General features: G+C 35.0%; 1 protein-coding gene and 1 long non-coding RNA gene across 5 annotated transcripts in view; both read left to right on the top strand.

Annotated features, from left to right (window-relative positions):
- Positions 1-24,736, top strand: part of LOC126832608 (von Willebrand factor D and EGF domain-containing protein) — a 45,393-nt gene extending 20,657 nt beyond the window's left edge. The window contains exons 12-22 of one of the 3 annotated variants that reach the window (XM_050563462.2): positions 567-663; positions 1,233-1,399; positions 6,624-6,892; positions 7,568-7,673; positions 7,946-8,054; positions 11,381-11,508; positions 12,139-12,250; positions 12,816-13,022; positions 15,027-15,102; positions 17,595-17,734; positions 23,753-24,736. In XM_050563462.2, coding sequence (XP_050419419.1) covers positions 567-663; positions 1,233-1,399; positions 6,624-6,892; positions 7,568-7,673; positions 7,946-8,054; positions 11,381-11,508; positions 12,139-12,250; positions 12,816-13,022; positions 15,027-15,102; positions 17,595-17,734; positions 23,753-23,955 — 1,614 coding nt within the window. In that variant the 3' untranslated portion in view covers positions 23,956-24,736. Of the gene's footprint in view, positions 1-566; positions 664-1,232; positions 1,400-6,623; positions 6,893-7,567; positions 7,674-7,945; positions 8,055-11,380; positions 11,509-12,138; positions 12,251-12,812; positions 13,023-15,026; positions 15,103-17,594; positions 17,735-23,752 lie in introns of all 3 variants that reach the window. The other 2 variants (XM_050563454.2, XM_050563470.2) reach the window with 2 other exon arrangements.
- LOC130012240 (uncharacterized) lies at positions 1,845-3,171 on the top strand. Of its 2 annotated transcripts, none has more exons than XR_008787627.1 (3): positions 1,845-2,127; positions 2,429-2,538; positions 2,811-3,171. It is a non-coding gene; the product is annotated as an uncharacterized LOC130012240 (long non-coding RNA). The 2 variants fall into 2 exon arrangements; XR_008787626.1 differs by having other exon boundaries at positions 2,751-3,171.
- Positions 24,737-25,513: the final 777 nt, after the last annotated feature.

Genomic DNA, 25,513 nt, shown 5'->3' with positions numbered 1-25,513 from the left:
ATCACCATTCCACCATAATAAAGGTTGAATTCGAATTTCGGGAAAATTGAAATGAAACTGTCCAACAAAATGGTCGCTTTTTGTACACAAATTGTGTAAAAGTATGTAATACGAAGGTTGTGGACCCTCTAGAGGTCACAATTTTTATCCGATTTTGGTGAAACTTTATATCCCAAAGATCTCAGTCCCTTTTGATATTTGCGCGTTTCAGACCCCAACTTTCTGGATTATTGCCCCTGATTGTACAAAAAATCGCATTTATTTTTAGCAAAATGTGGGCGTATCCTACCTTACAGCCACTGGTTGTAGCTGTTACCGCCCTCAGTCAATATAAATAACCGATCTCCTATCTCTACGTCACACTTGGAATATGTGGGTAGAATAAGGAAAAGTGACATCAAAGTCAAAGATGTTTATTTTGAAATTATTTTAGAATTCTCGTCAACCTATTTTATCACATGTGAGTCACATCTCAGGACGTCGTGGTTGTTCTTCCTAGAAGCCGGACCACGACTTGATCCTTAAACCCAGCACATTATAAGATTTAACTATGGTTTTATTTACAGACAATAACCAACTATATGGATATAACCATAGCAGTAACAACCGAATCTCATGACGTCAAAACAGAAGTTCCGTCAACCAGAGGAAATGGACGAGAATGTAATGAGCCCTTTGCACTGAATAATACGTTTGAATGGGACGAAAAAGCGAGTCCCAGTGTGGGCCTACAATCTACACATTGGGGTGCCAGTAAAAGTACTCTTGGCAGTTCAAATTTGAAATAAGAGCAAGCCGTAGCGCAATCCGGGAAATTTTTTTCTCATAGCACACTACATTGCGTATGCCGGGCTACCTTAGCCCGAGTGGAGCAGAAAAGTAGTTAGTTAAACCCCATTTATTTGATGTTAAAAGGGATACACATGTTTTATTTCGTTCATAGTATACGATTGAATTGGGTATATAGATGTGTGTGTTTTGGGGGCAAGCAATGCACGAATATTTTTTTTGCTTTTCGAAAGAATAAGCAGAAATTGGCTTGTTAACTAATTTTAATTTTGCTTTACTGTGTCGATGGTGAGAAATAAAATTGCTTTTATCTCAATATTGGCATACCACATAAGACATCAACAAATAAAATCCAATAAAACCCAATAAAATCTATTTATTTTACTTAAATCGAAGCGGTCTAGCTAGTTTGATTTAGCTACCGATCATTGTTCTCGTTTTAGTTTTGAATGTGATGGGTGGAGGGTTACCTACCGTGAGTTTAACAGAATCTGATGCCCGAGTTATCTGTAGAAATAGTATTATAAATATTACATTGGGCGTTGATTGTGCTACTACACTCAATCTTCATCTGGATGGATTTATATCATCATGCGTGCAAGATACAATGGTAAGTTGTTGCTCTTCTACAGTCTATAACAAAAGTTTAGGGACACCTTGTGAAATTGCCTCAATTTTGACAATTTTGATTCAATCGAAGAATTCTAAGAGCTCGATTGTCCTAGTGGAATGAAACTTCGTATATACGATCTAGGATATGCGCCGCCAACTGACACTGATGTTTCATACGACGACGTCGGGTTGATGACGTCACAGCACGGTTATGACGTCATCGACCAACCTGCATAATATGGCCAATTTGAGTGAATTCGTTCACTGTTTGTAGGATGACACGAACGGATGAGAACGGAGAACTATATATGATATGTTGTCGATATGTTGTGGATACAACATGCATGTGACAGTATGCTGGGATATGTCAGCGTCACATTATGACATCCAAGGGTCGAATGTGAAGTCATCAAAAATGTTAATACGTAATGTGTTTCAGATTAAAAAAAGGATAATAACTCACTTCAGAAACGATGTTTATGACAAGTATTTTGGATTAATGTAAACCATAGATAATACCGTATGATTGCCGACTCGTGAATTCTCGACGTTATGTTGCGAAACGCGTGAAACGGCGAGAAAGGTGGTTGGTCACTTCCGGTCTTCTGTTCTCGCTGTTTGTTTACTATAGGCCCAGTAGCGATATTTTTATTTAGCGCTTTCTTGTAGTATTAAATGTGGCATCATCTGGTTAAATGGTAACGAGAAATAGAAGCAATGTTCGAGGTAAGAATAAAAATGAATATCTTATAATTTTGATATTATATTGTATTATAAATAAGTATTACATTTCATGAAAATCTCGACACGTGTGTTGTCCAGTTAAGGCAAAGTTTGACGGCTTTGACCTACTTTTAAAAATCGGCAAAATAGAGTTTTCAATTCATTAATTGTAAAATAATACTTGCAGATCATTAATAAATCGTAAATATATAAAATACAGTTTGGTATGAATAATAACATTGCTGTGTTGGCTATATATAAGCTTTTAATTACACAATTTTTTAAAAATCTTTTGTATTTTCAGCAGAACGTACTGGTACCCGTCTTTTGTTTGCTACCTAGGGGCCTAGGGGAGTGCCAGCTTGTGAAGCAAATATATTTCATGTTGATTTATTGTGATACTGATAAATAATTGTATGTTTTATTTATGTTATTTACTTCTTTTCATATCATTTTTTTGGGGGGGAGGGGGGGATATTATTATTTTCATTATTTTATTTGTTTTATTTTAATACTCAACAAGGGATTTGGTTTAAATTGTTTGATTGTATTATATCATTATTGATTTTAATTTTGTATAGTTGAATTAAGCATAATTATTTAATTTTATGTATTTCAAACATCAGAAAATAAACCATTCAAGCTATGTGTAATGTGTTTGTATGGTTATGTTGATGGTTAAATAGGTTGAGAATTGAAGCCAAATGACCAATTTTCGCGAAAAAGGGATCTGCCAGTTGGTGTTACAGAATTCAGTCAATTTTGCTCCGATATTGATAAGGTTGGTTTTGTTACAATGCTGAGATGTATGGCTTTTCAGGAAATAACACGGTTCTGGAGAAAAATTAATATTTAAAAATAGCTGCCGGTCGATATTTAAGGATATGGGTTTACTGTTCCATGTAATTAAATTAATCATTAAAAATATAACCTACAATTTTTGTTTCAATTAAATAAGTTAATCTTAACAATAATATTAGGCTATTGCATTTTTTGATTTAAATAATTTAATCTTATCAGTTGAGGAAGAAAGAGTTGGTATTTCAATCTAATAAGGTGCCTATAATTATTCATCCAATTATGTAACATTAACATTGTCTGATCGCTTTATTTAATAATACATTTATTAATTTATCATAAAAGTATTGTTAATTAAAGATGCGTTTTTAAATGTTAAACAGGCATGATGTAAGAGCTAAATCTGCTTATTGCAGGTCTTTCTTTGGGCCTTAATGTTATGTAAATTATCAATTAGACATTTATTAACATGAAAAGACCATAATCAACTCTCGATGCCATCTGATTGCTCAGATTTTAAATAGATTAGAACGGTATGGTGGTAAATTTTCAATATACTCAATTTGCATTATCTATTTTTGAAATGTTATAGTTAATAACGAGAACGACCAGCTCTTTATCTAAATCTTACATAATTCCCCATCAAATTTATGTCTATTGTTATTGTTTTATTTTTAATTTAGGACATAAAGAAATATATTTTGGTTCTCGCTTGGATGACGTGTTTTAATTTTTTTTTTTTAAAAAAAACCCTAACAAAACAGTCTTGTTAATTACCCCGGTTACACTAAGTAACTCTGTAAAAAAATTTGACTAGATCTATAGGCTAATTTGTCAAGTATGCAAACAAGTTAAATGTTAATGACATGAATGATATTGGATACCGTAATCATATATTCATATAAACAATATGATGAGATAAATGTAGTGCCTTACAATTTTTAAAAACTCATCTGTTACAAACAAGTGATAACATAGAGTTAAAGACTTCGTGTAGGTATGTTTTGCCAAGCGCTATGAACACAATTTTTGCGGAATTTTGGCGCTATAGAAATGGACGTTCATTATATTTATTTATTTGGTTCTTCTGGAAAAATACATACATCTATTTAAACACCCAAAGTACTTGGCTGTACTGTTCAAAAGCTTATAGTTCCAATTTTTTAAACAAAACATCTTTCACGTGATTTAATTAGCTATTTATTTTTATATCGAAGCCCGAAGAACAGGAAATCAAATTGGTGTGGCCAACATTGAAATATCAGATATCAAGGATGAAGTTGCCTTTATCAACTCTTGTAAATCTTTTAATGTACAGGATTCCTGGAAGAATCTATTTTAGAACAAAAATTCCTTTTCATTGATAACTAAAGCAATAATTCCTTTTTTATTTAATACTAATAGTGTTTTTTTTTCCTTATATATAATTGTTATATCTACTGAAGCTAATTTAATTTCTCAACAAAGCCTAGATCAAAAAGACTATGAAATAATTGCTTACATTGGGGTGGATTTATATAAGTAAACGTTTTTCCAGTTGTTCAAGCTGAAAAAAAAGTATGTGTGTATTTTTTTTTTTTTTTTTTTTTTTGGGGGGGGGGGGGTCTGCATTTATAAAATTAACTAAATTAAATGACAGAGGGACTTAAAATAAATAAATGGCCATTTTCTAAAATTATTAATTAGGCCTAGATTGGAAAAGAATTTTGTAGGGATATTTACATCTTTATCAACTAAAGTATACAAACAAAGCTGAATTTATTAAAAAAAATGCATATTTGAATATAAACAAGATTTTTAAAACTGTTCTAATATACCATGCAATTGATAATAAAATGCAACATCTAATTTTATTAATCATACTATAGATAGGCCTATACCGTAGGCCTCTGTGTGGCACAGAGGTTTGGGTTAGTTAGCTCGCAATATAACCTTTTTCCTTCTGCAAATTAAATTGTAGAACATTTTTTTTGAAGTATTAGAAAAATAAAAATAAAGGTGTTTGAAGTATTATCTCTATATCAAAAATATTTCCTAATTTTAGTGTAAATTGGTACGGTACATGATTCATGAATGAAGAAAGGCATTTTTTGCCCATTTGTAACCTTTTTTCAACTTAACGTCACACAGTAGCTATTTAATCTTTTGCAATAATCTAAAAATATTTTGGAAGGAGATATCTTGTTCTTTTTTTTCATATAATTTTTATATACGTGTTCATTTGATTAATTTCATAAACGTAAGTTTCAAAAATGTCAATTTCGCGTGTCACTGTGCGTACGTACTGTCGAAAGCTAGACCGGAAGTAAACACCCCCCCTGCGCAAAAAAATATGCGCACGAACCAGAACGCAACATCACGTAAAGGGCTAAAGACGAGTCGGCAATCATACTGTATTATCTATGAGTAAACCAAGCCCTATTTTCATTGAAAAAAGGCATGACCTTTTCTTTATTATCTGATTATTTCATAGTGGGATACGAGTCTGGGCATGAGTAGGCCTTTAGAAATGTCATGGTTCATCTAAAAATAGTTGCAACGCAAGCATTTTTTATGACATCACAATCGACCCTTGAACATCATAATGTGACGCTGACATATCCTAGCATACTGTCACTTGCATGTTGTATCTACAACATACCATATATCGTTCTCATCCCTTCGTATCTTCCTACAAACAGTGAACGAATTCACTCGAATTGGACAAATTACGCAAATTGGTCGATGACGTCATGATTGTGCTGTGAAGTCATCAACCGCGACGTCGTCGTCGTATGAAACGTCAAGTCAGTTGACGGCGCATATTCTAGATCGCATATACGAAGTTTTATTCCACTAGGAGAAACGAGCTCTTAGAATTCTTCGATTGAATGAAAATTGTCAAAATTTAGGCAATTTCACAAGGTGTCCCTAAACTTTTGTTATTGACTGTAGATTATAATATCCCGATTTGAACCTAAAGTGTACACTGGCCTGAACTTCAAGTATACATCGGTCTGAACTTCAGGTATACACAGGCTTGAACTTCAAGTATACACAGGCTTGAACTTCAAATATACACTGGCTTGAACCTCAAATATTCACCGACTTAAACCTTAAATAAACAACGGCTTAAACTTCAAATATATTATGTCGTCTTGAACCTCAAATATAGACCGATTTGAGCCTAAAACATACTCCGGCTTGAACCTTAAATATACACCGGTTTGAACTTCAAATGCACATAGCGTCTTAAACCTCAAACATACGCCTGTTTAAACCTGAAACATATACAGACTTGAACCCCCAATATACACCGGCTTGAACCTTAAATATACACCCGTTTTAACTTCAAATATACACTGGTTCAAATATACACCGACTTACATGTATACTTCAGATATACACCGGCCTGACACTCAAATATACACTGGTTTGAACCTCCCATACATTACTATATTATTTACTATATTAAGTAAACTTAATTTTCTGCCCTATTTGTGCTTTACATGTGAAGACGAGCTTAAATGAACCGACTATTTAAAGACCCAGCAGTAACCTTTACGCAGGTTAATGCAAGCGACCCTATTCCTTGTCATGCAATACTATGTAATAATATTCTCTAGAATATTATGCATAGTATACTATTATAGCCATCACAACATGAATAGAAATGCCAAAGCAAAATAAATGACAGTCTCAATTGCTTGTAAACCTTTCAGCTAACCGGAAATGATTTCTTCGTAAGAGGTATGGTTGCAGCATTTGAAGTAGCCTGTCAGGAGGCTATTCTTAGAAATATATCAAGCTATAAACAAGATGGTATCGGACGTCGTGTTCCACCAGAGGCAGTCACAACATTAATGTGTCCTAACCAGTGTAGTCTGAGAGGACGGTGCGGTGATGGAATTTGCAGATGTAATCCGGGTTATGCCGGTGATGACTGTTCTGTGGAGAGCAGTCGTCCTCCAAAAGTTATTTATATTAATGGGTATGTCTTCTTTTGTATACGAAAATGTATGGTTAGAGAGGGTAGAGGGAGGTGTTAACATTCCCTTAGTAGTGGGGGTGGGGGTGCTGGAGTACCTGGAGAAAAAAAAGGAGGCTACTAAGCAAGCGATCCTACTCCTTGTGTGGGATCGAAACAATGCAACTTGATTCAATCACAGACCTTGTAATCGAAAGCACACGCGTTACATCATTCGCCACCACCCCCATCCCCGTTTAAAATGTTATTTAAATAAAATGTCCGAAAATGAATGCAGAAGTTAATTCAATATGTAAAAGACATCAAGTAATAGAACTGGATTAAACTGATCTCATTATGTGCTGTCAGGGCAAATCTTCGTTAACCCGGTTGTTGCAGAATAGTAGGACATTAAACCGCATTTCATTCATGCATTCATCTATTGTGTTTCTGATAGATATAATAGATCACGTTCATTTTTTTTGTAGCCAAGAGAAACTAGATGTAGACCATTATATAATTTCGATTTTGAATCATTAGCGTTAGTGACATATCGGCGAACCGATATCATACATTTAATCCGCTTTTGTTGGATATTTTGTTATTCATCTTCTAACGATATGAAATATAAAAGTAATCGTATCTGTTCTATTGTATATGAATATCTCTAATTATACTAGTTCGTTTTGATTACCTTAGTTATGGGATTTGTGATGTGGATCAGAGACCATGCGGTGTTGCTATCCTCATCGTTGACAATTTTATGGAAACCCCTGATACGATTTGTCAATTACGGGAAGTTGAAGTAAGTGTGATTCTTTCCTGTGGCTCTTTTTTTTAGTTATACGAAAATGACAGCCACTGCCATGTCGGACTAAATGCAGCTAAGTTTAAAGGAGTTGTTTAGGTTGTTATTTCCGAATATTTACAGCGAATTATTACGTCAAGAAACAATATAAAAATAATTTAACTTTGAACTACAAAACTCACATACTACAATCTCTTATGTAACTTCAATATTTTCATTCTTTTTATCTATATAAAGAGATTTATACAGCTTTACTTTTAATTTACAAGGAAGTCAACAGTGTCCATAGACCACAAGGAATCAGAGTGACGGTTCCTGTCGAATTTCAGAGTAATAGAGAAGTCATTTGTCATCTTTTGGATTCTCAAGTTTCGAAAGGTGAGCTATACCGAGTTGAGTAATGCACGGATTGTGATTTAGCCAGGGAGTGTTACCTACAACAAAATTAAACAGATAATAAAAAAGAATATTGATATTGAAATTTATCACCCAATAATACATTCTACAGTAGATATCGCTTTTGTGATATATTTCATAATCTACTGCGATATCTCCTTAGGAAATATCGCTTTACATGAATTTGATTGGTCAGTTGAAAAGGAACTACTTATTTTTATTTTCAAAGAACAGTTCATTTCTTATTAAAAATAACTTTTTTAAATTACAAATGAACTATTGTTATTCAATTGACCTTGATGGAAACACTGGGTCAATATAAAGGACTTTGCAATGGTTGAATTGCTGTCAAACAATGATGTATCACTACGCCGTAATGTTCAGTAAAAGTGAAATCTACAGCAAAGAATTATATTTATCTATTTGTACATGTAAGAAGGGATTGGGTGATAAATAAAATCTCCTACTCGTCTTTTTTGATATCAAAAAATATCAACACTCGTTGATAAAGTAAAAAAAAACTCGGCAGAGCCTCGTTTTTTGTTACTTTATTCTCTATATGTACTGAATAACTCAAAATAAAAAAACCTAAATAACAAAATGATTACAAATTCGACCGTTTAATACAAAACTGATTGCATAAACTGTAATAAACGTTCATTTTTTTTTTAAATAACCCACTGTTTTTACAAAATAAAAGATTTATTACAAACCTGGCCTGTACAGAATAAATAAATTATTATAAATAGTATGCTAATATAGTTGATCATTAACTAAATGTATTTTCTTCGTCAACGTGATAAGTCCCCTTTAAAGATGCATTATATAAGATTTAGATAAAGTGCTGACCGTTCTTGCTATAATAGTCTCAAAATAGATAATTCAAAATTAATATATTGAAAATTTCATTGACATTACTTTATTCTGAGGGACGTTATTTGTTGATCGAGACTCAGCCTCACTTCTTCACTTTTGGGGGATCACGTGGCTAAGTGGGTAAGACGCTGGCTCGCTAGCCTGGAGGTCGAGTGTTCGATCCCTGCATTAGCCGAGAAAGTTCATCCAGATTTTCCGGCGTGGTTTCCCCTTGTCAGTGATGCAGGACGGAGGGCCTGACAAGGACAGCTGCCTGGTCGTTCGGATGAGACGAAAAACCGAGGTCCCGTGTACAAATTGGCGTGCACGTAAAAGATCCCTTGGCAGTTGGAATTCGATATAAGAGTAGGCCGTAGCGCCGCTGCCCTGGCAAAATTTCCCTCATAGAACACCGTCTTCATTAGCCCAGTTTAGGAGCAAAACAGTAGGACATTAAACCCCATTTCATTTCATTTCATTACTTTTAAATTAAATCTTTAAATGGCGATCGCATTTTAATCAGTTTACATCGGCGCCATACGATGATCTAGAGAGTTGATTATAGGTTTGCCATGTGAATAAATGTCTAAATAATAATTTATATAACATTTGAAGCCGAAATAAAAAAAACCTGTAAATATACTCAGCCAAATTAAAAACTTGACACTCGGGATTTTTGGGACTAGATTTTTAATATTTGGTTTAAGGCAACTATTTTAGTGTTATGTTGTGCAAATACGACCTTGACATCAGCAGAAAGCAAGAATACGTCTCGCCGAAAGTCCTTGACATTGATAACGTTCGTGATGTCACAGTACCCCCAAAAATGAAATTCACAGACTTGGAGAACAATCGGAATAAAGTGTTTAGTAACGGTTGTGGCCTCTAGCGTCTCGTACTGCCACACAACGTCTTCTCATGGATCTCAGAACATTAGTAAAAACTACCCGAGAAAGACGTCGCCACTGCTCAGCAAGAGCATGTTGAAGGTCCTGCAACGTCAGTGGTGGATTCACTTGCTGACGAACACGTCGACCCAGTTCGTCCCAGATGTGTTCAATAGGATTAAGGTCGGGGCTAAGCGACGGCCAATCCAGGACTTGGACACCGGCATTTCTTAAAAAATTCTGGGTAGCAATTGTTGTATGGGGTCGAGCATTGTCTTGTTGAAACGTTAGTCCAGGCCCATGTCTCTGCATTAACGGAAGAAGAACAGGTTGCAAAATCCGATCCCTGTACTGAACAGCATTTAAGTTCCCTTGGACAACAACAAGAGGAGAACGTCCATGTGCACAAAAAGATCCCCAAACCATGACGCTGCCGCCACCAAATCGGTCAACTTCTCTGAGCGTAACGTTCACCTCGTCTGCAGTACACTCTGCAAATCTCAAAGTGAATCGAGATTTGTCACTAAAGACAACCGAATTCCACTGTCTTTGAGTAAATCTTATGTATCTTGTGGCCCACACATGTCGATTACGCGATGAAGAGGTGTCAATATTGGTCCATTATAGGGCCTCCGAGCTCGAAGACCAGCAGCCTGCAAGCGATTTCGAACAGTTTGAGCAGTTACCCTTCCATCAAACATCTCTCTACTTGTGGAGGTTGCAGTTACAAATCTGTTTCTAAGATGACGTAATCGTATTGCTTGATCTTTCTGGAGTGATGTCACACGTGGCGCTCCCGCCATAGGGCGGTCGGCAATAGTTCCAGTTTGAAGCACTCTCATTCTAAGATTAATTATTGTCTGGCGTGAACAATTAAAGGCTCTTGCAACAGTGACCACAGACTAACCAGCATAGAGCCTACCTATAGCACGTAGACGTTCTACATTTGAAAGGTGCGGCATTTTCTAACAAAGATGAAAATAACAATTTTAATTTGTTTTTCCAGTTCAAGTTACGTGTGCGTGTTCAGTTTAAGCAAACTTGCATCGATTGACCTCACGAGTTTGTGTTTGCACGTGTTTTTCAGGTTTTTCATCTTTATATGCTCAAAAGTCACATGATCCACGTGACTTTACAATTTTATGAAATTAAAGGCTTCTTACTACTTACTATCGTTAGAAACACTTTAAAATTTATTTGACTTACCAGAAAAAATTTTTTGTTGAAATTCATCAGTGTCAAGTTTTTAATTTGGCTGAGTATATTATATTTAGATCGTAGTCAAACTCGATACATGGCGTTTAGTCTCGTGATACGACAATAAAATTATAAGTTAAATACTCAAGGTAGCTTGAGTAGTAGGGGGATCAAGAAGGGGTGTGAGGATGGAAAAAATGACTTTTTAAATGACACGGTGTCTACTCTCGGTCCTCTAGTAATACGACAATTATTTACAAATACTAACCACGGGTAGCTTACATAATAAGGAATGGAATAGATGGCTTGTTTTGGCACTCCAATTTAAACTTATGAAATGATAATAAATGTATTGATAATTAATTGTAGACGTGTCTGTGAGGAGATATTTTTTGTCAGTATCAACGGACGGTCAGAGATTTAGTAATGAAGTAATTTACACTGTTTATGATTCTACCTGTCATCGATGTACAAGGAATGGCACGTGCTCTTTAAAGGTATCTATTTTACATTATCACGATTTGAATGTTGAAGGGTATTTACAAGCTCGAATGTAGCTAAAACAATACATTATGATTCGAGTTATTGGCTGATACAGATTGTGTTGCTAGACAAAAAACTGCAAGGCGTTATATATTAAATTGGGTGAAACTGACAGGGCTTTATTATCATGAGTTGATGGGTTTTTTCACTTACGACTTGGCCGAATTGGTTGAAACTAGATTTATTGTTAGTATTGCCCTATATAGCCTAGTTACTATATGAGAATTTCAATTAACTGACAGTTTTTTACCGTTACTCTGACCAGATGCAAGTCGTAAGGTTTGTTTTACATGATAAAAGTGTGCCCTATTTGATTCATAATAAAATTCACTGGCCTTCCTTCAAAACGTTTGAAACAAATACATACAAGTTTTAAACATTCCGTCCTAATTCTGATAAAACAATTATTGTTCTTGCAGCAGATGGGGAAAAGATTTTGATAGAATTGTACAAGATATACCCAATTATAATGATAACGAGCCCCTGTAAGCATACAATACTCATTGCCACGCTCATTATTTCATCTTCTCTATAAATTTCAAATGTCGTGTAAATGATTAATTGTTGTCTTTTTGTGTTTATAGGCAGAGACATGTCTTATTGGTGATAAATGTTGGCAGATGAACCAACCAAATCCGCTTAACGCTAACCAAATATGTGACCCTTCGGTTAACTCTATGGATTGGACTCTAAAAGGTAACAATTTACTACTATATATTATAACAACGGCTCTTAAACCGGCTCCGTTTCCGGAGTTCCTTTAACCCAATCACAAATCGATGTATCAATGCTCACCGGAAACTCTGGAGATAACTCTGTTCAATGGATGTAATACAATATGATAGCATAGATCATAACGAGCAGTCAAATTCAGTCTCCGTAGATGTTCAGATTAGTGTATTAGCACTTGTATTGTCTGAAAGTAAAGAACGTTGAACGCAAATAAGCAGCATCCGATCTTTTAAAAAGTATAATCAAACTCTGTCGGGTGCATGATACCTTCCGGGCGAAAACAATTAAGCTGAAAATAAGTACTGTAGTCTCGATTAATGTAGTGTAAACAGAAACAATTTGGGGCTTCATTGTCAATATGTATAAAACTTAAAACTTTCAGCAGGGGTTTAATACACAAAATGGTAAATTAGAAAGTTGATTAGTGGCCAGAGGTTTGATGTTGGCTTTTTATCTACATTTAATTTAAATTGATTTGATTATCAATGCATATTGTGAATAGTGTTATAGAATCTGATTTTTTCAGCAGTGACAACAGAAAGTCCGACAAGTCCGACTACAACCTCGGTCGTATATATACCTGCATTGGTCTATAGTACGGTTATAGTTCCTACGACATCAGAAGTTCCAAGCACAACTCAAAGCACGGGCACGGTGCTTAGTACCACAGCAGTTCCCAAACTTACCAACACAACGACACTTCCCTATTTAGTTCAAAGTGATGAAATTCCAGAGTGTATGTTTCAAAATTTAGGGATGGTTGATAGCTTTCTAATCTGACTTGAAACCTTGTCTGCATTCTTTAACTTGATTGATTTTTAATTATTAGTACGCAACCGCTGTTTTAAAAATGTAATAATACGCTCTTCAAGCAGACGCTGTTTCAAGACATCATCACTAATCCTTCTAACAGACTTTGCTTAATATACGTGTGTTTTAAAGATATTTTTCTTATGTAGTCTAAGTCTAAAGTACATATCAATCAATTGAACCACATCTCCAGATTATCGGGAAAAATAGATTAGTTACCAAAAACATTTTACGAGATATTTCACAATCTTCCAATCTGTACTTAGTATCACCTGCACAACCTTCCAATTAGGGTTATCTAAATGTCAAAACTATGTTCGTTTCAAGCAAATGAACGATATAAGCATGTTACTATTATGAATATGACACAAACTCACTAACCATCGTATAGAGAGTGGGGCGGGGCTGATCCTGGTGTTGGCCGAGAATAATGCTCGGGATTTACCATCTAGTTTCTCCTTATAAGTCGTTCAGGCAAGAATAGGCGTCTAGTTTGAGGGTGACGAAAAACAGAGGTCTGCTCGTGAGATTAAAAATATTAGATAAGTTTTTCAATAAATGGTGAACAATTTTCCTTAAGACACAATGTTTTTGTGACACATCCTTTAGAATAATAAAATCCCACAGGAAAGAATCATTTCAATAAGGCTAGCAATGTCGACCCCTAGTTAAATTATTTTTTCAGTTAAGTGCCTTGACTGCAGATTTCCTTTTTGAAGAAATTTCCTTTTCTAGTAATGCCTAGTTCGTACATTCTGGGATTGCGATTATCCGAAGTCTAAAAATTTCCCTAATTCACCCAAGTACCATTATGAAATACACGGTGCCTAGAAATAGAGATTATATTTGCTTGGATAAGATAGAAAAAAAGTTGATAAAGTGACCTTTTTAATTCATGCGCTTTCCAAGCCCATATTGAAAATTCGCCTATAGGACAGAAATTCCATCGAAAAGTACAAGTGCCAAATTCCTACCTGCTAGTTTGGGGCCATTGGTACCCCACAATGTCAACGTTTATTTCCATGCAAATTGCATCGTCATTACGAGCAAATTGAATCGTTATTTACGTGCAAATTTCATCGTTAAGAACACCTACAATATTTGCCCCTTTTCTTTATATGTAAAATAATAAAATATCAGATTCTTGCGCTTAATAAAAACAAAACAAATGGAATAACCGTATTTCTTACACCGTGAATCGCGATTTCGATTCTTAATGGCAATAGAGTTTCAATAAAAGTTGTAACATTTGTGGTATTTCGGGTTTTGTTTTATGTCTTATTTAGATCGGTGAGTGACTCTTTAGTTTAAACTTTATTTTTCTAAAACATGCGAAATTGGATCGTTTTATTTTACGTTTATTTGTTGATACATCCATTCCACTAATTTTCAGTATTATCTTTTAAACTGAATCCGCGACCCATACTTGTAGAGACTTGATAATACTGCCTATTGATGTCAGATGTGATGGACTAACTCTTCCAGGTTTTAATTAATCACTCATTTCTCTCAAATCCTCCAAAACATTTTTAAATTAGCATTGGATATTGCTTGACTTCCATCAAGAAAACAATCTCCAATTTCCCCGCATTGTTACAGAGAATGATATGGGCTTGGTATAAGAATAGTTCAAGTTTGTTTTAAGAAACGAGATTTTGTAAAAGATGTGTATGTTTAATTCGTAATATGTATCCAAATATTGGCAATAATTTTATTCACTGCCAATTGTATTTATTTAAATATGTTCATTAATCAAGTATTCATCAATTGTTTCAATAACTTTTAGTAGTTGAAATGAAAATACGCAGGACACCAAATATGAATTCTAGTGAAAAGGTCGCTCAATATTAAACAACAATTCTGTTCCATAGAATTGTGTCTTTTGTAATTCATGTTGATCAACTGATTGGATTTTATCATATTGTTACAGCTGCACAGCAACCAGTAGACAAATGTAATTATAAAAACATCATTAAATACTATGATAGATGGGATATCTGGACAAGGTGAGAACCATTTAATAATGAACATCATAATTACTATAAACCCGTTACTGTGGTCACTAGCGACTCCACACGGCTTGTTTTTATACGCCCATATTTTCATGTGGACGACGTATATTGTCGTTGCCCTGTCCGTCCGTCCACAATTGTTTGTGAACACTCTAGAGGTCACAATTCTTATCCGATTTCAACGAAACTTGAAATATAGGTTTATCACCCTAAGATCTCGGTTCCTTTCGATATTGGCATGTGTCGGACTGTAACTTCATGGATTATGGCCCTTGATTGTACGAAAAATCACGTTTTTAGCTTGTGAGCACTGTAGAGGTCACAATTTTTATCCGATTTGGTTTAAACTTGAAATATATGTTTATAACCCGAAGATCCCAGTTCCTTTCGATATTCGCGCATATCGGACCATAACTTCCTGACTTATGGCCCCTGATTGTACGAAAAATCACGTTTTTAGCTTGTGGACCCTATAGAGGTCATAATGTTTATCCGATTTTAAAAAAAACGTTTTAGTATATCACCGTTACACCCTAAGGATGGTTGAGTACGAATTTCGTGAAAATCGGACCAAAACTGACTGACAAAATGGCCGCCCATCGTTCTCAAATGTCGTAAAAATATGGTATATCAATGTTGTGGACCCTGTAGAGGTCACAATTTTAATCCGATTTTGATGAAACTTTAAATGTATGTTTATAACCCAAAGATCTTGGTTGCTTTCGATATTCGTGCATATCGGATCGTAACTTCCTGAATTATGGCCCCTGATTGTACGAAAAATGGCTTTTGTAGCTTGGGGTCGCTCTAGAGGTCACAATTATAATCCGATTTAAAACACCGTTTGGATATATCACCGTTACACTTTAATGAAGGTTGAGTTCAAATTCCGTGAAAATTGGACCAAAACTGCCAGACAAAATTGCCGCCCCTTGTACGCAAATAGTGTAAACATCTGGTATGTTAAGGTTGTTGACCCTCTGGAGGTCACAATTTTGTGCCGATTTTGATGAAACTTGAAATGCATGTTTATAACCCAAAGATCTTGGTTGCTTTCGATATTCGCGCATATCGGATCGTAACTTCCTGAATTATGGCCTCTGATTGTACGAAAATGGCGTTTTTAGCTTGGGGTCGCTCTAGAGGTCACAATTATAATCCGATTTAAAACGCCGTTTGAATATATCACCGTTACACTTTAATGAAGGTTGAGTTCGAATTCCGTGAAAATCGGACCAAAACTACCAGACAAAATGGCCGCCCCTTGTACGCAAATAGGGTAAACATCTGGTATGTTAAGGTTGTTGACCCTCTGGAGGTCACCATTTTGTGCCGATTTTTATGAAACTTGAAATGCATGTTTATAACCCAAAGATCTTGGTTGCTTTCAATATTCATGCATATCGGATCGTAACTTCCTGAATAATGGCCCTTGATTGTACGAAAAATCACTTCTTTTTTTGAGCTTGTTCTCTGTCCATCTCTTGCAAAATGTTGGCGTATCTTGCATGGCAACCGCTTGTATTATTATAGATTTATAGTCTTGGCTTTATCATTTAATTTCAAGAAATCCGTAATGAAATTTCACTAATACATTTCTGACGCGGCACATTAGGTAATATTGTTGTCGAACTTAAAGATACATTATGGGAGATTTGATAACGAGTTGGCAGTTCTCACTATAATAATTAAAAACTAGATAATGTAAAGGCAATTTGCTGAAAATCTCATTCAAATTGATCCACTATGAACCGAGACCTAAGCGGTTGAAATTTCCGGCTAGCCTTGATCATCATTACTAAAGTCAGTACGATAAACAGCATAGTCTCGATTATCCATTTAATCGTTAAATCGTGAACGAAAGTTATGCAGTAAATCGGCTCATAATCCACTAAAAATCGCAGGCTAGCGATGCCATGTAAAGTTGATTTTGGTCTGGATACGTTAACTAATATCTAATTAATAGTTTAGATAACATTTCATGCCTAAAGAAAGACCTGCAATAGACAGATTTAGCTCTTGCATAATACATGTTTAAAGTACAATAAATTACAATTTGTTTATTTATTTGAGGTTGATATAAAATACGTTCCAATCTTACGAGTGTTTGATTAAAAGGAGTTCGTAAGATACATGTGCAGTGAATCGGGACTCAAGGGAGGTGTTCCATGTATTATATAACAAACCAATCTAAGTTATATTTCAATTTGGTTTCGTTTCACAGAACATAACGTACTTTCTCTCCCAAGTCAATGGTGAGAAGTCAGTTTGTTTCAGTCAATCATAGTCTAGACATAAACCCATCAGTATAACCCTTAAACGTATTCTGGCAACCCAACATTCCAATACAGGCGGTTTGATTAGTCAATAAGTCCACGTGTTGTAACCACTGACTTTTATGTTAGATATCAATGTGATACATCAAAATTAAAACGTCTGCTTTTAAGATCGAGTTTTGTCACATGTTGATGTTTTTATTTGAGCAGTAATAGGACAGGATGTCCATGTGATTCTAGTGATTCTATTGGAGAATGTGCATGTTGTGAAGTAGGGGCGTGTCGCTGTCTATCACCTAACGCCAACCAGTGTACAAGATGTGGTGAAGAAGAAGCCGGCTGTAACAAAAGTTTGTCATTTATACTGTAGTATATATTTACTTATTCATTATTTTAACGGATAGAACGATCATTGGAGATTACCAGCACCCCGAATCTACGTTGTTAAAGATACATTATGTAAGATTTTGATTTGAAAAAAAAGCTGGCCGTTGTTGCTATAATAGTTCTAAAATAGATATTGAAAATGAATTAATATATTGGTAATTTCATTCAAATTACTTTATTTTGAACGAAGTTATGAGTGTTTTGACGAGAAGTAGCGTAAATAGTCTCGCTTGTCAAGTGTCATTTCTACGATAATAAGTCTCGATTTTCCGTTTTTTACGTTAAACTATTATGGCAGTACGGACTTTTTATGTGAATACATGTCTACTTAATAATGTATATAACATTTGATGCAAAAAAAAGACATGCAATAGGCAGATTTATCTCTTTAAAAAGTCGTTTTCGGATTTTGTAAACATGTCCAAGAGATTTTAATTTACTCTTCTTACGGCTGAAAAACGGATAAGCGGGCTTTTTCCTCTAAATACGTATCTGTGCATGATGAGCTTAAGAATCATAACGAACAAAAACGTCATATACTCAGCCAAATTAAAAACTTGACACTGATGAATTTCAACAATTTTTTTTTTCTGGTAAGTCAAATAAATTTTAAAGTGTTTCTAATGATAGTAAGTAGTAAGAAGCCTTTAATTTCATAAAATTGTAAAGTCACGTGGATCACGTGACTTTTGAGCATATAAAGATGAAAAACCTGAAAAACACGTGCAAACACAAACTCGTGGGGTCAATCGATGCAAGTTTGCTTAAACTGAACACACACACGTAACTTGAACTGGAAAAACAAATTAAAATTGTTATTTTCATCTTTGTTAGAAAATGCCGCGCCTTTCAAATGTAGAACGTCTACGTGCTATAGGTAGGCTCTATGCTGGTCAGTCTGTGGTCACTGTTGCAAGAGCCTTTAATTGTTCACGCCAGACAATAATTAATCTTAGAATGAGAGTGCTTCAAACTGGAACTATTGCCGACCGCCCAAGGGCGGGAGCGCCACGAGTGACGTCACTCCAGGAAGATCAAGCAATACGATTACGTCATCTTAGAAACAGATTTGTCACTGCAACCTCCACAAGTAGAGAGATGTTTGGTGGAAGGGTAACTGCACAAACTGTTCGAAATCGCTTGCAGGCGCTGGTCTTCGAGCTCGGAGGCCCTATAATGGACCAATATTGACATCTCTTCATCGCCGTAACCGACTTGTGTGGGCCACAAGACACATAACATTTACTCAAAGACAGTGGAATTCGGTTGTCTTTAGTGACGAATCTCGATTCACTTTGAGATTTGCCGATGGCAGGTCCCGAGTGTACCGCAGACGAGGTGAACGTTACGCTCAAGTATGCGTCAGAGAAGTTGACCGATTTGGTGGCGGCAGCGTCATGGTTTGGGGTTCTTTTTGAGTACATGGACGTTCTCCTCTTGTTGTTGTCCAAGGGAACTTAAATGCTGTCCAGTACAGGGAACAGATTTTGCAACCTGTTCTTCTTCCGTTTATGCAGAGACATGGGCCTGGACTAATGTTTCAACAAGACAATGCTCGACCCCATACAGCAATTGCTACCCAGAATTTTTTAAAGAAATGCCGGTAGGCGGAGGACTGGGAAGTTGTAACTAGCTTAGTTTTCAAAAGTCGTTGCAACTCACCGCTGTGGAAAGTTTTAATATTTATTTCTCGAGAAATAACCCTAATGTGTTGTAAACAAAACTGCCACACTCCAATTTATGTGCCAGAAACGTTTTAAACAAACAATCTAAACGACAGTATTTTTTGTCCTCGCAATAATAAAAGTAGTGAGACGGCGAGCTTTCAGCCAATGAAAATCTAGTAAATAGCGAATAACAGTAAATACACGTGACCTTAAGGAGAATTTAATAGATCAATGTCGTTGTTTTGCTATAATATAATTAGGTCGATTTTTTTTAGCCAAACTCGTTGTAAATCATATTTCTAATGAAAAGAAAGTGCGCGCTATTAATACTGGTATTTACCGGTGTCGGCTAACATGTAATAAGTGCATAAATGTGAAAGATTAAGGTCAGCGATGACTCATTGGGTAGAGTGTCCAACTGACAGCTGCTTACCACTTGGCGATTATGTGCCGTGTTTTCGGACCCTCCACCCCATCAGACGGAAAGTTTTCCCCGATGCCAGACAAGCTTTACCCCTCTTACCCCCGTGAAGCCGCTGTCGGTAATACCTGAAGGGCTTGTCCTCTCTCAACAAATTTTAAGCTGTTTGCAGCCTGTGTAAATGTGATGAATCAATATATTGTGGAATTAATTTTTGCATGCATCGTGTTTAACGTCCCACCACGGCTCCGAGTATTAAGATTATTTGAGAAGGGTTGGAAATGTTGTTTGATAGTAATGATATAGGCCTATATATAATCGAATATAAATATAGATAATTGCCAAATATCAAAATCAATCAAGGTGTGTGAAGCTATATTTTATTAGAGGCTCTCTTCCTACTGTAGTCTTTGCGTGTGTAGACATACATACTTTGCATTGTCAAGTTCACCCTAATATTAACTAGTTAGAATAGATCTCCTAAGCCCACTCTTCCTCATCTCTAATAAAGTCGACACTGTAGCATCCATATAATATAACTATGCATAAATCAAAGGCAAGGCCCAGCACCCCCCCCCCCCCCCCGCATACACTGCTTAATCCCCCACCCTCCATATAACGTTGGAAATACCTTTTAATATCAATATACCCACAAAACGGAAATTCCTAAAGCCCGACCACATCCATACCAAAAGCACCCCTAATAAGGTTTGACAATGTAATAACAATTAACTGATGTTTTGTGGACAGTTATTTGTGTTTGCTAAATTATGACTTTTTGAAATTAATGCATAGGTATAATACAGGTTGTGTTCTAACAACTGGCTAAAATGTCCCTTGTTTGTCCATTCCCCTATTTTAAAAAATATATATAGACTACTTGGTCTTGCTCAAAGGAGTGGTCTATGGGAGTTATATTTTTTTAACATTATTTATTAAAGATAATTGGATTATAGAGAAGGCAACCCCACTCTCCCAAAAAAAAAAAATACAAACAGATATAAATATTACAATCAAAACATAATGAAATTACAAAAATAAATCAAATACATAAATATACACATATATATAATACATACACTCACACACACATGTACACACCACACATACACTAATTCATTGATAATTAACATCAAACAACTGAGAAAAAATGTACCATAATAGACTAAAATAAATTTGTATTTAATATTACTGTAATGACTTTAATTGACAAAAATTCTGATTTTAATGAAAATGAATATGGTAAAAACAGTATGTACAAGCTCTGTTGATAAGATATGAATTTATAAGCTTGAATCAGCATACAATAGGTATGTAAAAACATATATTCAAAGTCATTTTAAAATTTAATAAAACATGTTGATTTTTATAATTATACTAAATCATTCATGGACTAAAGTGTACAAAATATGCATAATGAATTTGTTATGGTTAATATATGTTATAGCGAGTTCAATGATAGGTTCAATATTAACAAAGATTACTTGAATTGTAAAACTGTTCAAAATTTAAACTCGACTAATGATACAGATTTAAAACATTAGTTTTACTATAAAATAAAACAAAATTATAATCCGATGGAATAACTTGATTTTAAAAATATCAGAAATCAAGAGAAAAAAAAATCACTAAACTTCAGCCGATCATAAGGGACAGACACAAAAAAAACCTGATGTAAGAGTTATAAACTATGTGAGAATGTAGCATTCAACTGAGGATAAAATCCATGCTCCCATATATAACTTTAATTTTAGTAATGCCAGGTTAAAGGTGTACAAAGAATTAAGGATAGAAAATCATTTTAAAGAAGAGGAAAAATAATAATACTTTTAAAACAAATATTTGTTGATGTAATAATGAAAATATATATATTTATTTTTTTTATTGAGAATGTATTGATTATTATCTTTGTAACAATATATAGTTTTTACATTCAACATTCTTCTTCATCATCATGATCATCATTATCATCCATAGTACACTCTGTGGGTGTAGGTGGGGAATTTTGACAGTCTTTACATCCACATAGATCTGTACAGGAAAGAGCAGCAACTTTACACGAACATCTTTTTGATTCACCTTTGAAGCTTCTTCCTTTGTTCCTAAAGAAAATAGGAAATATGATAGAAAAAACAATTGTATGTCACATGTGTGAATTTTTTTTGAGCAATGCAATCTCTAAATGAAATCAAAATCTAAAATTGCTTATTTAAATAGCATTTCCGCCTGTAGGATCAATAATCTTTGCAGATCTTTTTACGGCGTAGACTAATTGCCTTTGATTTTTATGTAAACGCTATTCCAAACTATGCTCCCACAAGACGGCAGGTTTTGTTTTAGACCAATCACCGACGGAATGTAAATTTGACAAAGTTCTATGGAACCTGACTAAAATGATTCTAATAATAGTAATAAGAATGTAATTTTAAATAGTATGTGCTGTACTCCATATTTCTAATATTACTTTATTGAAAATGATATTTCATAACCCTTGACATTGTAATTAATGACTAATGTAATTTGTTAGTTATGTTTCATAAAAATGTTTTACCCTTCACCAGTTTAGGCTTCAGTTTTGTTTTAAAACTTGAAAGTTTGCCCACCACTGGTTTGCGTGATACCATGTATTGTGAACAAGTACTTTATATATTTCTTAACAACAACCAACGTGAACACTCACAGCCTAGAAAAAATTTAAATAGTAAGACTAAGAAAATAATAATAATAAAATAACTAATAATAACATACAAACATACCTTCGAACACATCTCGATACGTGATTGCAATGTTTTTTTCTTCTCCATCCAAAGTCTGCAACTGTTTTGAATATTCCACACAATGCCTCCAGGTGTTGCCGTTAAAAACCAGTAACTTGCAGGGCTGTGTTGCATTCTGATAAATAAGGCACTTCATTTTTCTTGTCAGACTGTCCTTGTTGACTATACACGCCATTATTGAAGGATCGGGGCTAAAAGTTTTCTTTATTTTGATTGACCAAACTGGCACTCGGCAACAAAATTCGGAGGTTTCCGGATGAGTATTTATCTTTCGAGTTCAAGGCCGATTGCACATCGACCGAACTAGCCGTTACGTCATTGATCATAGTGTATATTCCTACGCCTGTAATGTTTATTTTTTAGGTGATTAGGTTAAAAAGAATTCTATTTTTAAAAAAATAATTATTAAATACTGGCACATGCTGAATGTGTGGAGATCATGGTTTTTAAATTAGTACAAAGAGACGTGTAATTTAAAAAATTAAAATCTCCCACAGAGGTTGTTGCAACGAACTTGAACGATAAATTTCTTCGGTCTTTCGCCTACGGTGTCCAGGTCCTGGATTGGCCGTCGCTTAGCCCCGACCTTAATCCTATTGAACACATCTGGGACGAACTGGGTCGACGTGTTCGTCAGCAAGTGAATCCACCACTGACGTTGCAGGACCTTCAACATGCTCTTGCTGAGCAGTGGCGACGTCTTCCTCGGGTAGTGTTTACTAATGTTCTGAGATCCATGAGAAGACGTTGTGTTGCAATACGAGACGCTAGAGGAGGCCACAACCGTTACTAAACACTTTATTCCGATTGTTCTCCAAGTCTGTGAATTTCATTTTGGGGGGTACTGTGACATCACGAACGTTATCAATGTCAAGGACTTTCGGCGAGATGTATTCTTGCTTTCTGTTGATGTCAAGGTCGTCTGTGCACAACATAACACTAAAATAGTTGCCTTAAACAAAATATTAAAAATCTAGTCGCAAAAATCCCGAGTGTCAAGTTTTTAATTTGGCTGAGTATATGTGCGTGTAACTGTTTAAACAATGTAGTGACAGGTGTCGTGGGCAATATGATACCACTTCTTACAAATTTCTTTCCATTTCTTATATATTTTAGGACTCGTATCGCCAGAATTTGGTATTGATGGCTGGACTAAAAGTCTGGACGGATGTCAATGTCCATATAATCAGTTCCGGTATAACTGTGCATGTTGTCAGAATGGAGCGTGTCACTGTGGAGAACGTAATATAAATCAGTGTGCGCCATGTTGGAACACCGGGGTTTGTGGCTCCAAGCCTGATGTATTCGGAACGTCGTAGAGTTATTTTATTCAATTTGCCAATCTTTCTAAAATAAAATCTTTTTCCTTGAACTAACTAAATGCCTCTTAGTCAGTCGTTACTTATGACTGTACTAGAAAGAGCTATACTAGTACCATAGATATACCAATAATAACTAGTATAGTAACTAACTAGTATATATATATATATATATATATATGTATATATGTATATATATATATATATATATATATATATATACTAGTTAGTAAGACAATCTTACCACAATCCTTGTAAGGTTTTAATTCTTTATTTCACAACTACCAAATCTTTCAACACACCCGCTGTTGAAAGATTTGGTAGTTGTGAAATCAAGAATTAAAACCTTACAAGGATTGTGGTAAAACTTTTCTCACAGTTGTTACAAAGATATTAAAGTTTTTCTTCGCTTATTTTGAGACTTTTTTTTGCTTTTTGTTTTTGCTTTTTTTTTATATATATATATAAAAAATCTTGAACGTAGCCAGAATGTCAACTGTTTGTAAATAAATTTGTGAAATGTGGAAGTCATACCATTATCATTGCAAAGTTTTTACCGATATACGATGGGTAGGCATTGTCTTTTTTGAGACTTTTTTTTATCCATATTGTTTCCAATTTAATGACTTTTCAACATTTTTCTGTGTTTGTAAATGTGAGAATAATGAAGTTGAGAAATTGGAGGTCTTACAAATATCCACACGTTGATGAAACGTGTTTAATTGTTTTCGATATTATTATCTTAAATTCTTAATCTATTTCATTAAATTTTATACTCCCACATTTTCATATTGGCCTTTTTATGTGGTCACCCCTGTCTGTCCGTCCGTCCAGACGTCCGTTCACATTTTTTTTGTCACAGATTTTATTCTGTTTTGATGAAATATATGTTTATATCCCACAAATCACGGATTGTACAAAACTTCCTGGATTATTGCCACTGATTGTATGATTATTATTAGGATATCGCTCGAGAAATCTCTGATTGTGGAGTACCCTATGATTGGTCACTTCCTTTTGAGCGACACTCTTTATCGCGTCGAAAATTCCCTAAAAAAGTGTGACGTCCTGGGCATACATACCATCATCAATTTTTCAATCAAATATGCCAATTTCTCCGAAGACGCCCAAGAAAGAGCAGGCAGCTAGCTTACGATTTGATGTATATCAGAATGAAGTAAAGTGGTTGATTTTTTAACTGGATGTATTTTTATACGCCCACATTTTCATGTGAACGTATTATGCCGTCGCCCATAATTTGTTTGTGGACACTCTTACAGGTCACAATTTTTATCCGATTTTGACGAATCTATATATGATGCATCTCCCAAAGATCTCGGATCCTTCGATATTGGCATAACTTCATGGATTATGGCCCCTGATTGTACGAAAAATCACGTTTTTAGTTTGTGGACACTCTAGAGGTCACAATTTTCATCCGATTTTGATGAAACTTGACAATCATGTTTATAACCCAAAGATCTTTGTTCCTTTGAATATTCGCGTATATGCCGTCGCCCTTGTCCGCCCGCCCACAATTTGTTTGTGGACACTCTAC

Source organism: Patella vulgata, chromosome 1, assembly GCF_932274485.2.
Source record: "Patella vulgata chromosome 1, xgPatVulg1.2, whole genome shotgun sequence".
NCBI lineage: Eukaryota > Metazoa > Mollusca > Gastropoda > Patellidae > Patella > Patella vulgata.
The sequence above is the reverse complement of the archived record's forward strand: the minus strand, read 5'-3'. Positions and strand labels throughout refer to the sequence as shown.